Source organism: Polypterus senegalus, chromosome 10 (assembly GCF_016835505.1).
Source record: "Polypterus senegalus isolate Bchr_013 chromosome 10, ASM1683550v1, whole genome shotgun sequence".
NCBI classification, from domain to species: Eukaryota; Metazoa; Chordata; class Cladistia; order Polypteriformes; family Polypteridae; genus Polypterus; species Polypterus senegalus.
The window spans coordinates 150,138,599-150,155,416 of NC_053163.1; the positions used below are offsets into that span (position 1 = coordinate 150,138,599).

General features: G+C 41.7%; 1 protein-coding gene across 1 annotated transcript in view; it reads left to right on the forward strand.

Moving 5' to 3' along the window:
• The first annotated feature begins 1,287 nt into the window (after positions 1-1,287).
• lonp1 (lon peptidase 1, mitochondrial) overlaps positions 1,288-16,818 on the forward strand; it is an 83,056-nt gene continuing 67,525 nt past the window's right edge. Inside the window, exon 1 of the mRNA XM_039767055.1 lies at positions 1,288-1,824. Within this exon, the coding sequence (XP_039622989.1) occupies positions 1,336-1,824 (489 nt within the window). The 5' untranslated portion in view covers positions 1,288-1,335. The remainder of the gene's footprint in view (positions 1,825-16,818) is intronic.

Consider the following 16,818-nt stretch of genomic DNA (forward strand, 5'->3'; position numbering starts at 1 on the left):
CCTGTCTCTGAGGTCTACAGACAATTCCTTTGACTTCATGCTTGGTTTGTGCTCTGACATGAACTGTCAACTGTGGGACCTTCTATAGACAGGTGTGTGCCTTTCCAAATCATGTCCAATCAACTGAATTTACCACAGGTGGACTCCAATTATGTTGCAGAAACATCTCAAGGATGATCAGGGGAAACAGGACGCACCTGAGCTCAATTTTGAGCTTCATGGCAAAGGCTGAGAATACTTATGTACCTGTGCTTTCTCAGTTTTTTTTATTTTTAATAAATTTGCAAAAATATCAAATAAACGTTTTTCATGTTGTCATAATGGGGTGTTGTGTGTAGAATTCTGAGTAAAAAATAAATTTAATCCATTTTGGAATAAGGCTGTAACATAACAAAATGTGGAAAAAGTGATGCGCTGTGAATACTTTGCGGAAGCACTGTATAAATCCATCTAAATGTAACATGATGGAAACACTCTAATTATATTACATGTGTTTATTGTGCTAATTGATGCAAATAAAATCAACTATTCACAATAAAAACTTTCCTACAAGTTGAAGTTTAAAGACCTGTTCAATGCTTAAATAAATACAACAATCTCATTAGAATGCCATTTTTAATTCAAATAATAAGATACTGTAAACCCAAATGTGGATGTGAATTTGGTGTCTAAAATACTGTACTGCCATCAATATCAAATAAATACCAAACATTTTTAACCGGAATGTCTAATAAACAAACTTATTTTTATACAAAATACATCAGTTATTCCAAAAAGACAATTTATTTGGTGAAAAACAACGTTTTGTAGTTCTCGGGTCTTAAGCGAAAAAATCTGATAAAAGATTCACCCCCATGAAGAAAATTAAAGCCACCATATCTTTTAAAGGTTTTATTATTTGAATATTTGTCCAAATTGGATCTTTAGGCATCAAAATTGTTTCAAATGAGTCACCCATTCAGTTTCTTAACTCGCTTAGCCAAAGCAAGGTCGCGGATTTAGTTCGAAATGCTCGCAGTAAACAACTTAAACCTACAGCATTTAAGTCATCCCTTTGCATAAATACATCACAACAACGATATTTTAATTTATGGAATTTACTCCTCCATATAAACCATAAACGTGGACCAATCAATTCTCTTAAACCATACAGAAGTAGTTAATGCCAGGTAAGCTAATCGATATAATGTATTCCATTATTCTTCAAACGCACCGGCGAATTCCAACGACTGCTGATGACGCAATCTCTTTGCCTAGGGGGCGTGGTCTGGTGCCAGTCGTAATCAGTTGCTGCCGGAAGAGTCTGATGCTTCTGCCGAAAGCTCTAGATCCAGCATGGCTGGCAGCATGTTGATACGAGTTTGTTGCCGAACGGCAATTTCTTTGTTGAGGGGGTCGTCTGGAGTGGGGCGCCTTAACAGTTGCACCATCGCCCGAACGAAGCAATGTTATTCCGTTGGTAACTTCTCAACGAGTAGTCCTTCTGTACGATATTGGAGACGAGTAGCTGGCAGTAGTTGGACGCTTAACTGTCCAGCAACGGGCGATGTTACCCAATGCACCCAGCGGAGGCATCTTCGGGGCTTCGGGAACAGGAGCGGAGGTAGTAACAACAACAACAGCAGTAGCAGCGCCTATTCAAGCGATGACAACCCTGATAGCAGCGGAGGGGACGAGTCGGGGGACGCGGGAGAAGGAGGGGGCTATGCTGCCCCTGTGATGACAGCGCTAACCCCGATGACAGTGCCTGAAGTTTTCCCCAACGTGCCTCTAATTGCCGTCTCCAGGAACCCCGTGTTTCCTCGCTTCATCAAGATCATCGAGGTGAGGAGATTGTGAATGTTTGCCGATCGTTACTTATTTTAATCCAAAAAAATAATAATGTTAGTTGACTGTAAGTCGAACGTTGAGTGTATGAAGTTAATAATAATAATAATAATAATAATAATTCCTTACAATTATATACCGCCTTTTTCAATACTCAAAGCGCTTCAGTGAGTGGGGAGCCAAAGCAGGTCTCCTGCGATTCCGATTTGGATTAAAATAAAGACATTTTGTAAAAACAGTGAAAAAAGTGATGTGCTCACGTGGGCCGGTCAGTCAGGTGACAGCTTTGCAAAATGTTGGCCGGCACAGCTGACCTTGTGTCTTGTCCCGTTACATTTGGCAAGGACAAATCCATTACGGTTGTGTACAAATTGTTTTCATAAACATCTTTAATGTAGATCTGTGCAAACCTGTTCATTCATTCATTTTTAGGGTTATGGGAAGCTGAAGCAAACCAGGTAGGATGTGAAAAACATATGCAACCTGGCCAGTGTGCTTGAAAAATATGATTGCCCTTCTTAATTGTTCTACTGTTTGCCTTGGTTTTATAATTAATACAACACTGGTAACATGAAAATATTCAGCAGTGCAATTAGAAGCACTCACTAACTGCAGATTTATTATGGTGCTAGCTGAGTTACCCATCTGTGATGGGTAGATTACTACTTAAAAACTCTAGAACAATAAACGGCAATTGATTTGATTTCTTAAAGTTTATATATGCATGTAAGTGTTTTTATTCATGAAAATATTACAATTATATTATTTATATCCAAGTCATCTAAGATTAATAAACGTCGGATATCAAGTGATTGCTTCTTTATAAACATTTTTTTGAGTATTTCTTGCAGCGCATGTAAGCAAAAGCCTGTTTGATATCACATGTGTACAAGCATTATAAAGCTGGCTGTGAGAGAAGCTATCTGATCTTAAATCTTACAATTTTCAGTGTCTGACCTTGTGATTTGTTTATGACACAGATAGAAAATGGAGGACGTTTAAAAGAGAATGGAAAAGTTTTGGGAATCCAATGTATTCTTGGGAAGAAAGCATTTCTGTCTCCTATTAATATTTCAGCCTCTGTAGTGACTTCAAGAAAAAGCGTTCGACTCAGTTGATCGAGCTGCCCTGTGGGACATCCTGAGGGTTCGCGGGATCCCCTCAAGGTTGCTGGATATCATGGCTGGCATGTACACAGGGACTGTGAGTGTTGTGCTGAGTGGAGGCAGACCCTGTGTGTTTTTCCCAGTTGACTTTGCTAATGATGCTGTGATCTTTGTGGAGTCAATGGAGGCTCTGATCAGAGATTTCGAGAGATTGAGTGAGGAGTCCGAGTGTCTGGGCTTGTGAGTGTTCTGGATAAAAACCAAGAGCCAGCCAGGCCTTTAAGCCTGTTTCGAGCCTCTTTGAGCCTCTTGGGCTCAGCCATCAGCAGTGTGTCTGTTTGCGGAGAGAGTGTCAACCTTGTCGAGAGGTTTACTTACCTCAGCAGTGACATTCATGCCTCTGGTGACTCTTCTTATGAAAAAAGTAGATGGATTGGGAGAGCATGGGGGTCATGAGGTCACTTTAAAGGTGTGTGTGGCGCTCCTGATATCTATGCAAAAGGATGAAGGTCCAAGTCTTCAGAGTCCTGGTGCTTCCTGTTTTGCTATATGGCTGCAAGACATGGACACTATCCAGTGACCTGAGATGAAGATTGGACTCCTTCGGTACTGTGTCTCTTCAGAGAATCCTTGGGTACTGCTGGTTTGATTTTGTGTTGCTCATGGAGTCCCGAATGAGGCACATTACCTATATTGTGAGGGAGCATCAGTTACGGCACTATGGCCATGTGGCGCGTTTCCCCAAGGGTGATCCGGCTCACAGGACCCTCATTTTTGCTGACCCGAGTGACTGGACTAGGCCAAGGGGTCGCCCATGTAACACCTGGCTGCGGCAGATAGAGGGTCATTTCCGGAGAGTGGGACTGGACCACGTGTCTGCCTGGGGGGTTGCAAACCGGGATCCCGAGTTGTTTGGTCGTGTAGTGGGTGCGGCAATGCACTGCACCAGTACACGTACCCCAACTTTACTTGACTTGACTTGTAGTGACTTCTTAGGCACAGCCACCAGCAGTGTGTCTGCCTGCGGAGAGAGTGTCAGCCTTGTCGAGAGGTTTACTTACCTCCGCAGCGACATTCTTCTCTCTGGTGACTCTTCCCTTTGAAGTCAGTAGACTGATTGGCAGAACATGGGAGGTCATGAGGTTGCTGGGAAGGGGCGTGTGGCACACCTGATATCTCTGCAAAAGGACAAAGGTCCGAAGTCTTCAGAGTCCTGGTGTTTCCTGTCTTGCTATATGGTTGTGAGACATGGACACTATCCAGTGACCTGAGATGAAGCCTGGACTGAACCGGACCGCTGGTTTGACTTTGTGTTGCTCACAGAGTCCAGAATGAGGCACGTTACCTGCATTGTGAGGGAGCGTCAGTTATGGCACTGTGGCCATGTGGCGCGTTTCCCTGAGGGTGACCCGGCTCACTGGCTCCTCATTGTTGAGGACCCTATTGGCTGGACCAGGCCAAGGGGACTCCTACGTCTGGCTGCCGCAGATACAGTTGTGCTTGAAAGTTTGTGAACCCTTTAGACTTTTCTATATTTCTGCATAATTATGACCTAAAACATCATCAGATTTTTGCTCAAGTCCTAAAAGTAGATAAAGAGAAACCAGTTAAACAAATGAGACAAAAATATTATACTTGGTCATTTATTTATTGAGGAAAATGATCGAATATTACATATTTGTGAGAGGCAAAAGTATGTGAAGGGTGAAGGTGAAATTCGAGTCTGGTGTTTTCAATCAATGGAATGCCAATCAGGTGTGAGTGGGCACCCTGTGATATTTAAAGAACAGGATCTATCAAAGTCTGCTCTTCACAACACATATTGGTGGAAGTGTATCAGGGCACAAAGGAGATTTCTGAGGACCTCACAAAAAGAGTTGTTGATGCTCATCAGGCTGGAGAAGGTTACAAAACCATCTCTAAAGAGTTTGGACTCCACCAATCCACAGTCAGACAGATTGTGTACAAATGGAGGAAATTCAAGACCATTGTTACCCTCCCCAGGAGTGGTCGACCAACAAAGATTACTCCAAGAGCAAGGCGTGTAATAGTCGGCGAGGTCACAAAGGGCCCCAGAGTAACTTCTAAGCAACTAAAGGCCTCTCTCACATTGGCTAATGTTCATGTTCATGAGTCCACCATCAGGACAACACTGAACAACAATGGTGTGCATGGCAGGGTGGCAAAGAGAAAGCCACTGCTCTCCAAAAAAAAACATTGCTGCTCATCTGCAGTTTGATAAAGATCACGTGGACAAACCAGAAGGCTATTGGAAGAATGTTTTGTGGATGGATGAGACCAAAATAGAACTTTTTGGTTTAAATGAAAAGCGTTATGTTTGGAGAAAGGAAAACACTGCATTCCAGCATAAGAACCTTATCCCATCTGTGAAACATGGTGGTGGTAGTATCATGGTTTGGGCCTGTTTTGCTGTGTCTGGGCCAGGACGGCTTGCCTTCATTGATGGAACAATGAATTCTGAATTATATCAGAGAATTCTAAAGTAAAATGTCAGGACATCTGTCCATGAACTGAATCTCAAGAGAAGGTGGGTCATGCAGCAAGACAACGACCCTAAGCACACAAGTCATTCTACCAAAGAATGGTTAAAGAAGAATAAAGTTTTGGAATGGCCAAGTCAAAGTCCTGACCTTAATCCAATGGAAATGTTGTGGAAGGACCTGAAGTGAGCAGTTCATGTGAGGAAACCCACCAACATCCCAGAGTTGAAGCTGTTCTGTACAGAGGAATGGGCTAAAATTCCTCCAAGCCGGTGTGCAGGAATGATCAGAAGTTACCGGAAACATTTAGTTGAAATTATTGGTGGGTCACACCAGACACTGAAAGCAAAGGTTCACATACTTTTGCCACTCACAAATATGTAATAGTCGATCATTTTCCTTAATAAATAAATGACCAAGTATAATATTTTTTGTCTCATTTGTTTAACTGGTTTCTCTTTATCTACTTTTAGGACTTGATTGAAAATCTAATGTTGTTTTAGGTCATATTTATGCAGAAATATAGAAAAGTCTAAAGGGTTCACAAACTTTCAAGCACAACTGTAGATGTTGTGATAATAAAGCAACACAGACATCATAACGATTTAGGGCAACCACCTGTATATTGTTTTCCGGGCTGCAAAAGGTGAATTTTTGAAGCACAATGTGCATAGAAGAGAGTCCAAAACAGAACTGACCGTTGCAGACAAAGATGGAGGCTTTAAAGGCCCGTAAAGGAAATGACGTCATCATAAGGGCTAGAATTGGAAGTGATGTCTTCTGGACCGGATGTGATGTCAGCAAAGGGGCCCGACACTGGAAGTGACGTCTTCTGAGGCGCCGGAACCTTGCAGGATTTCCCGGAAAAGGTCTGTAGGGAACTGAGAAAGACAGTCGGTGCACTCTGCCGTCCCCTGGTCGGATGTTTTATTACAATTACTCAGGCTTTTTAGCTGCCTCCTATTCGCATGTGTGTGACGATGGTCTTTTCCGGAGTGCTGGACTAGACCACATGTCTGCCTTGGGGGCTGCCAACCAGGATCCTGAGCTGTTTCGTCATGTGATTTGTGTGGCAACACGCTGCAGCAGTGCATGCTCCTCAACCCGACCTGACCTGACCTGATTGACTTGATTTTGTTGGGCAGAACTCTACCTTTCAGTGCAACAGTGCTTGTTTTTATAATCACTTTCTTCTAGGATAAGTAGATCTTGGACTTGAATTGATTCCCTTTGTAGAAGGCATATTATTTGAAAATGAATTAGTAATGGAGATAGAAATAGCAAAAGCTATTGATTTTATTGCATGGAACTTGAATAACTAGTTCTGACAGGGTGTACCCTCAACGAAAATTTTTAAACTGTCAAAGTCCATGACTTGGTGCAGTTTGTTGTTTTTATTGGGTAGTTGTATTGTCATACCATCAGCAATGTTTAAAGCAATGATGCATTCACTGGTTCTCCAGATAATTGATTATTGCTAAATAGGTGTGTTTTTCCTAGAAATGAAGTACCTTTCAGGCTGGTACTTGATTTACCCAGAATAAATTGTTTAAAAAAATGAGTGTTTGATTTTATTGTCAGTAAGTAAACTAGTAGAAATTATAAGTGAAAACAAGAGTCCACATCCGTCCTCCTAACTAAAATGAAAAGGCCAGAAATTGTGGTTTCATGAACTGTTCATCCAATTTGGTATTCATTTATCTTTCAAATCTCTTTGCTCCAGTATGAGGTTACAAATATTGGACGCCTGCCTTTTTCAGGGAATACTCGGTCAAACACTCACAGTAGACGATACACCAAAGCTTGTATATCTCTCAGTCTTTATTCTGCGTGCTACACTATTCACTTGTTATACAGTTACACAGCTAACCTGCTACTAGAGTGCAGTAAGAAAATGACCATCACTACTACTTAAAATGAGAGGAGCTCAATTTTACATTCTCACAAACAGGTAAATTGCTAAATGTTTAGCCCCCATTAATGTTATCCTCTACAATGACTCTATTCATAGCAATCATTGAATGAGCTCCACTGCTAACACATTCTGCTTTTGAGTAGGGCTGGGGATTTAAATGTGAATATTAGGTGGAATACTTCTATAACTGTTGTCAGTTAACTCGGTTTGTGCATTGTATTGTTATGTCAAAGCGAAATAAAATGAAGTAGTTTTGAGCTGGCAGTACATTTTTAAAATGTGGGAGAAACCTCATCACGATGTGGAGAAAGGTGGACCGTGTTGTAAGTAGCTGGGTTTGGATTTAAAGCCAGGACTCTAAAGGTGTGAGGTCCACAATGCCCATCTAGTTTCCTCATTATTTACGTGGTGGTACTTTAATAGACTGTGGCGCATCTTCCGTGTTTTAAAAGCCCACGTGTCTTGCTGACTGGAGTCCCCTCATGTGCAATGAAGGTACTCCGCCACAGTGACGCAGTGGGTAGTTCGCTTCCTGGGTCCTCCCTGCTTGGAGTTTGCATGTTCTCCCCGTGTCTGCATGGGTTTCCTCCAGGTACTCTGGTTTCCTCCCACAGTCCAAATAGATAGTGTGGCATCCGGCTGTGGGTGGAGCCCAGTCGGGACGCCCAGGAGGACCGGAGGAGGACTTGTACCTCCTCCAGACCGCGAGGGGGACCGCCCTGGTTGTATTGGAAGCCCAACCCTGTAGGGGCCCGTGGCCACCGCCAGGCGGCGCCCCGGTGCCTGAACAAACTTGGAACCCAGCACTTCCGCCACACCAGAAAGTGCTGGGGGGAAGAAGACGGGGGACACCCGGAGGGCTTCCGGGTGCACAGTCGGCACTTCCGCCACACTGGGGCGTGTCTGCGGAGGAATGCCGGGAAGCAGCTGGAGCCCATCCGGGTTCCTATATAAGGGGCCGCCTCCCTTCGTTCAGTAGCGGAAGTCGGGTGGAAGAAGGACGGAGCTGGAGAGAGGACTGGAGGCGGCCAGGAGAAAGGCAGTTAGACTGTGAGGCCTGGATTTTGGGGGATCGATGCAAGAGGCACTGGGTTGTGCACTGAACTTATTTGTATATTGTGTGTAAATAAACGTGTGTTGGGTGAAATAATGATGTCCGTCTGTCTGTGTTTGGGCCATCTACCACAATAGATAGATACAAGCAGGTTAGGTGCATTGGCGATCCTAAATTGTCCCTAGTGTGTGCTTGGTGTGTGTGTGTGTGTGTGTGTGTGTGTGTGTGTGTGTGTGCGCATGCTCTGCGGTGGGCTGGCGCCCTGCCTGGGGTTTGTTTCCTGCCTTGCGCCCTGTGTTGGCTGGGATTGGCTCCAGCAGATCCCCGTGACCCTGTAGTTAGGATGCAGTGGGTTGGATAATGGATGGATGAAACTGAGTCGTTGAGAATATTCTGAGTTCATATGTGAGATCATTCCTGTCTTGAGCTCAGTGCTATAAAACATTGATTTTTGCAGCTAACCCCAGTGACCCTTTAAGTTTGATAAATTGAGAGAGTAAATCAAAAAGTAAACGCAATTTGAAAATTATGTGATAATCATAACAGATAGAAGCTGACTCAATACAACATGTTCGCGGTGGTCCTTCAGTGAATTACAGCAGGTTTCACCCCCTCTGCTCAAAGTGCCTTGTTCAGTAATGATGCAACCAAGCAGTGGAGCATCCATGTTCATTTAACCTTGGTTTCAACTAAACTAACAGCAGGGTGCTGTGTTGCGAGTGTGTGTGTGTGTGGGTACAAACTACCCATAAGCCATTGTGAACTTGTTGTATTGCATCAGCTTCTATCCATTGTGGTTACAATATTATTTTCAAAATGCCTTTAGTTTTGATTCACCTTCGTATATAGACAGCACCTTATTGAGCCATGAGGTAAGGTTCACTTGCTCCACCAGCAACACAGAACATAAAAGCAGAGTACAGGGCAGTAAGAATAAAGTGCAAACTGTTTGAGAAATGCAAGACCAAGCACACACTGATACAGTGCATTGCTGCACCCACCACACGACAAACCAGCTCGGGATCCAGATTCAGACCCGAGTGCAGCCATGTAACAGGTGATACCTCAGCACCACACTAGTTCAGATGGAACTGAACAGTGTGAGGTTTTTTATGGTGGCTGGAGTGCCAATTCTGCTACCAACCCCCAAGTTTTTCCCTGCAGGTTAGAGGGCCTACATGAAAGGCTGGATGTAGATTAACGTCATACCCAGGACAGAGCAATTGCAGCTTAAGGGCCTTGCTCAAGAGAGATATACAGTATATCTTATATATACAACAACAACAACATTTATTTCTATAGCACATTTTCATACAAATAATGTAGCTCAAAGTACTTTACATGATGAAGAAAAGAGAAATAAAAGACAAAGTCAGATTAAAAGTAAGACAACACTAATTAACATAGAATAAAGTAAGGTCAGATGGCAAGGGCAGACAGAAAAAACAAAAAAAACTCCAGACGGCTGGAGAAAAAAAATAAAATCTACTGGGGTTCAGAGGCCATGAGACCACCCAGCCTCCTCTCTATAGAGCAGACTGTAACAGTCTGGCAGTCTTGTATGTATGTTATCATCCAGTTGACGCTCGGAACGTTTCTGGTGTGCTCCGTAAAAGCAGCTGACAGTTTTATCATGAAAAATCCGTAGTATTATTTCTTTGTTGTTAAATATGTTTGTTTTTGTTAACTATATTTTCATCTTGCATTATTCTTATGGTAACAATGTTGTAGTGGTAATAGAATTAAATCAGTCAGTCAGTCAGTCATTTTCCATCCTGCTATATCCTAACACAGGGTCACGGGGGTCTGCTGGAGCCAATCCCAGCCAGCACAGGGCGCAAGGCAGGAAGAAACCCCGGACAGGGTGCCAGCCCACCGCAGAGCACAGATACACATACACACACACACACACACACACACACACACCAAGCACACACTAGGGACAATTTAGGATTGCCAATGCACCTAACCTGCATGTCTTCGGACTGTGGGAGGAAACCGGAGGACCCAGGAAGCAAGACAGCAGCGCTACCACTGCACCACCTTGCCGGCCCCAGAATTAAATCAACCTAATAATAATATTAATTTTAATTCTGCATGTAAAAACCTATTGCTACACCACAAAACAAAAATTAATCTCTTAAAAAAGGCTTTGCTTTTCCCATCGTTTTTACATTAGTTTGAACGTTAGCCCAATTTAACCAAAACATAATTGCGTATATCTATTATATTGGTATCATGGGCTGCATCAGGAGGGCAGGAGGCGTATAGGAACCTAATCAAGGACTTTGTTAAATGGTGCGACTCAAACCACTTACACTTGAACACCAGCAAAACCAAAGAGCTGATGATGGATTTTAGGAGGACCAGGCTCCTCCTGGACCTCGTGATCATCAGAGGTGACTGTGCAGAGGGTACAGACTTATAAATACCTGGGAGTGCAGCTGGACGATAAATTGGACTGGACTGCCAATACGGATGCTCTGTGAGAGAGAGGACAGAGCCGACTATACTTCCTTAGAAGGCTGGCGTCCTTCAACATCTGTAATAAGATGCTGCAGATGTTCTATCAGACGGTTGTGGCGAGCGCCCTCTTCTACGCGGTGGTGTGCTGGGGAGGAAGCATAAAGAAGAGGAACTCCTCACGCCTAAACAAACTGGTGAGGAAGGCAACAACAACAACATTTATTTATATAGCACATTTTCATTCAAAAGAATGTAGCTCAAAGTGCTTTACATAATGAAGAATAGAAAAATAAGAGACACAGTAAGAAAATAAAACAAGTCAACATTAATTAACATAGAATAAGAGTAAGGTCCAATGGCCAGGGGAGACAAAAAACAAAAAAAACTCCAGACGGCCGGAGAAAAAAATAAAATCTGCAGGGATTCCAGGCCATGAGACCGCCCAGTCCCCTCTGGGCATTCTACCTGACATAAATGAAACAGTCCTCTTTGTATTTAGGGTTTTCACGGAAGGACTTGATGATGATGATCACGTGGACTTCTGGCTTTTAGTCCATCAATGCTGGGGCATCATGGTGCTTTGAGTAGGTTGGTGGTGGCGCAGGCCGCCACAGAGAAACCGGAAAAAGAAACAAGAGAGAGTAGGGGTCTATAGGCAGGCTCTGTTGTAGGCACGGAGCTGAACAGTTTGACATCCGTGGCAGAGCGACGGGCACTGAGCAGACTCCTGTCAGTCATGGAGAATCTACTGCATCCACTGAACAGGATCATCTCCAGACAGAGGAGCAGCTTCAGTGACAGACTGCGGTCACCGTCCTGCTCCACTGACAGACTGAGGAGACCCCACACTATGCGACTCTTGAAATCCACCCCTTGGGGGGGTAAACGTTAACATTACACAAATGTATTGTCTGTTTTACCTGCATTTTTATCGCTTAATTTAATTTAATATTGTTTTTTATCAGTATGCTGCTGCTGGAGTATGTGAATTTCCCCTTGGGATTAATAAAGTATCTATCTGTCTTTCTATCTAATCTGTTGGAATACTAAAGAAAAGGTCAGGTGTAGTTTTTTTTTTTTTGTTCTAAGTGTTCATAGTTGCGTTAAATGGGCCAGTGCTTACATCCTGGAAAACTCAGGAGTGAGGTTTCTCATAATGGAATGTAAAGAGAGCAGGCAGACTCACAATGAAAGATGATATATACTTGGATAAACACCAAATGCAATCCATTTATTCAGTACAAACATATAGATAAAGAGAACAGTACAACTGAGCAGTTATTTTGTTAATTAAGTCAGCTTCACTAATCCATTTTCCAGATGTTTTTGGATTAGTAACTTCTCTGCTAAAATACAACTGGGGACGTACTGACAGCTGAAAGCATATGGAGGAGATGTGATGCAAGAGAGAGAAGGGTTGCATCATCTTTAGTTTTTTATCTTCTTTGCTAGGCAAATGATCCAGTAGTTACATAAATATACACAATGCAATTTGTATTAACTTGTATTTGTATTCTTTAATTTTTTTGTTACCTTTTTGGTTGTCATTTTTTCCAAAAGACATTTTAAAATGCTGCTCCACTATTTGGGGGCAAGGTAGTCTTTACAGTCCACCTTGCATTTGATTTCATCATACAGACGAGACTGCATCCATGTGCTGGCATTCAGGCTTGGAGCCAAATTGTGCTTCCGGATCACTCTGGTTTTCTGATAAGTGTTTGTTTCTTTGTGTTTATTGCGGTAGGTTGTCTGGGCAGTTAAAGGGTGATGTGAGCAAGTGTGTTAGGGATATACAGGCTAAAGTTAACACAAGTAAGCAGCAAAGTCCTTTTCAAATGCTTTCATGGACTTAGTGCACAAGGAGGTGGGCCTTAAACAGCAAGGTTGAAATTTTCTGCCCTCTACTGAACCTGAGTGCTTACAAAATTTAATGTAAAGCACCAGGAGATGGTGATCAGTATAGGAGGGCATTCTTAAAAATTGTAAACTTGCATGGTCAGACCCCACAACTGACTCAGTGAATGATTCTGAGTGAGTCATTTAGCCTGCCAGTTTTTGTATTATGCATCTCAATAAATTAGATAGACGGATAGATACTTTATTAATCCCAAGAGGAAATTCACATAATCCAGCAGCAGTATACTGATACAAAGAAACAAAATTAAATTAAATAGTAATAAAAATGAAAAAATGAAAAAGCAGACAATAACTTTGAATAATGTTAGTGTTTACTCCCCCGGGTGGAATTGAAGAGTCGCATAGTGTGGGGGAGGAACGATCTCCTCAGTCTGTCAGTGGAGCAAGACGGTGACAAAAGTCTGTCACTGAAGCTACTCCTCTGCCTGGAGATAACACTGTTCAGTGGATGCAGTGGATTCTTCATGATTGACAGGAGTTTGCCTAGTGCCCGGCACTCTGCTACAGATGTTAAACTGTCCAGCTATATTCCCAAAATTGAGCCTGCCTTCTTAACAAGTTTGTCCAGGCGTATTATCTTCTTTATGCTGCCTCCCCAGCACACTACCGTGTAAAAGAGGGCACTCGCCACAACCGTCTGGTAGAACATCTGCAGCATCTTATTGCAGATGTTAAAGGACGCCAACCTTCTAAGGAAATATAGTCAGCTCTGTCCTCTCTTACACAGAGCATCAGTATTGGCAGTCCAGTCCAATTTATCATCCAGCTGCACTCCCATGTATTTATAGGTCTGTACCCTCTGCACAGTCACCTCTGATGATCACGGGGTCCATGAGGGACCTGGTCCTCCTAAAATCCACCACCAGTTCCTTGGTCTTGCTGGTGTTCAGGTGTAAATGGTTTGAGTCGCACCGTTTAACAAAGTCTTTGATTAACTTTCTGTACTCCTCCTCCTGCCCACTCCTGATGCAGCCCACAATAGCAGAATTAGAATATCTTTAAAAAGTTAATTTTGTTTCAGTAATTCAATTCAAAAAGTGAAAATCGCTTATAGATTCATTGCACACAGAGTGATATATTTCAAGCATTTATTTCTTTTCATTTTTTTTTTATTTATTTATTTATTTATTAATTTTATTACAATCAATACATAGCAATCAAGTTTTTACAAAAAAAAAAGAATTATGCTAAGAACAGATCGATCCCCACCCTTGAGAGAGAGAGCAAGCCAAACGGTGTAAAATTTAAGGCTTTTAAAAATACCTAAATCAACAAATTCTCTGTGCTTTATAAAATCATTTCAAAATATTACTGATTAGATCCTGCCATGTTTTGAAAAAAGTCTGCACAGATCCTCTAACTGAGTATTTGATTTTTTCCAATTTTAAATAATATAACACATCAGTTTCCCACTGACTTAAAGAGGAGAGTTTGGGTTCTTCCAGTTTATCAGAATAAGTCTGCGTGCCAACAGTGTAGTGAATGCAATCACAGTTTGTTTGTCTTTCTCCACTTTAAGACCCTCTGGAAGAACCCCAAACACAGCTGTTAATGGGTTAGGAGGGATTGTGAGTCCAAGACTGTCTGAGAGGTAATTAAAAATTTTTGTCCAGAATAATGTTAATTTGGAGCAGGCCCAGAACATGTGACCTAGTGAGGCTGGGGCTTGGTTGCAACGTTCGCAGGTTGGATCATGCCCTGGAAACATTTTGGAGAGTTTTAGTCGAGACAGATGTGCTCGATATATAATTTTGAGTTGTATAATTGTATGCTTTGCGCATATGGAGCTTGAGTGAATTCTCTGCATTGCTACTTTCCACTCCTTTTCTGATATATTAATTGAGAGGTCATTTTCCCAGTGTCCTCTTGGATCTTTGAAAGGAAGGGATTGTAAAAGGATTTTATATATTGTAGAGATGGAGTCTAACTCCTTGAAATTGAGCAATAATTTTTCCAGCGTGGATGAGGGTGCAAGATGAGGAAAATCTGGAAGGTTCTGTTTAACAAAGTTCCTGATTTGAAGATAGTGAAAGAAATTTGTAGCTGGAATGTTAAATTTGGAACGTAATTGTTCATAGGATGCAAAGACGTTGTCTATATAAAGGTCTCTAAGCAAGTTAATTCCAAATTTTTCCAGATATTAAAACTGCATATGTTTGTGAGGGTTGAAAGAGGTGGTTCTTTTGCAGGGTGCCACAGAAAGAAGCTTCTCCGTCTTAAAATGCTTTCTACATTGGTTCCAGATTCTAAGTGAGTGGAGCACAATTGGGTTATTAGTGTATTGCCGATAACGTGTGTTTATTGGAGCACAAAGCAAGGAATACAAAGAAGTACTGCAGGATTTTACTTCTATTGCGGTCCATGCCTGTGTATGTTCTTCTATTTGTGTCCAGGTTCTTATCGACTGTATATTTGCGCCCAGTAATAAAACTGGAAGTTAGGTAGAGCCATGCCGCCTTCTGCCTTTTGTCTTTGTAGGGTCGCTCTTTTGATGCGTGGATGTTTAGAATTCCAAATAAATGAGGTTATTGTTGAATCTAATTGCTTAAAGAACGATTTATTAATGTATATTGGTATGTTTTGAAATAAAAAGGAGCTTAGGAAGAATATTCATCTTAACAGTGTTAATTCTTCCAGCTAGTGTGAGATGAAGGGTTGACCATCTATGCAAGTCTTGTTTAATTTTTTCCATACAGACGACGAAATTTTTTGATAAAGAGCTTTATGTTTACTTGTGATGTTTACCCGAGGTATTTAAACTGTTCTGCAATGATAAAAGGAAGGGTGTCTAATCTAATATTATATGCTTGCGAATTCACCGGAAAGAGTACACTTTTATTCAGATTAATTCTGAGACCAGAGAGCTTTTGAAATTCTGTGAGTGCTGCTAAGACTGCAGGCACAGAATTTTCTGGGTCCGATATATACAGTACCATGTCATCTGCATATAATGAGATTTTCTGTTCCAGTCCTTCTCTGCTAATCCCCTTTATCTGATCAGTATTTCGACAATGTATTGCCAGTGGTTCAATGGCAATTGCAAACAGCAGTGGTGACAAAGGGCATCCTTGTCTTGTGCCACGCTCTAGTTTAAAGTAGTCTGAGCAAATGTTATTGATGCAAACTGAAGCTTCTGGGTTAGTATACAGTAATTTAATCCATGCACAAATGTTCGGGCCAAACCCAAACTTCTCCAAAATAGTAAAAGGTATTTCCATTCAATCATGTCGAATGCTTTTTCTGCATCCAATGATAATAATATTTCTGGGGTGTTTGATTTAGTTGGTGAGTATATTACATTAAACAGGCGTCAAGATTTGAAGATAAGTGTCGGCCCCTAATAAATCCAGTTTGGTCTTGTGATATTATTGAGGGAGCACTTTCTCCATCCTTCTAGCTATGATTTTAGAGAGTATTTTAACGTCGTTATTCAGAAGTGAAATTGGTCTGTATGATGCACATTGTAATAAGTCCTTATTTTGTTTTGGAAAGACAGTGATTAGTGCTTGGCGAAAGGTTTGTGGAAGAGATTGGTTATCTCTGGCTTCTGTAAATGTTGCTAATAGGAGGGAGCTAGCTGAGCGGAGAATTTCTTGTAAAACTCTGCAGGGTAGCCATCAGGGCCTGCTGCTTTTCCACCTTGGAGTGACTTTATAGCATCCAGTAATTCTGATAATGACAGAGGTTTATCGAGCTCCTCCACACTAATAGCGCCAATTTGTGGTATCTGTAATTTATCCAGAAATGCATTAGATTGTATATTGTCTTCTTTAAACTCAGTAGTATATAGGGATTTATAGTAGTCTCTAAAAGTGTACATTATATTTTTGTGTTCGATGATTTTATCTCCATTCGTGTTAGTAATTACGAGATTGCGTATGCACTTCTTGCTTGTGAATTTGTTGCTAAAAGCTTATTAGCTTTTCTCCATGTTCATAATAATGATGTCTGGATTTGTAAATTAGTTGTTCGGTTTCTTTAGTTGTCAAGAGGTTTAATTCTGAATGTAGAGCCTGCCTCCTCTTATGTAGA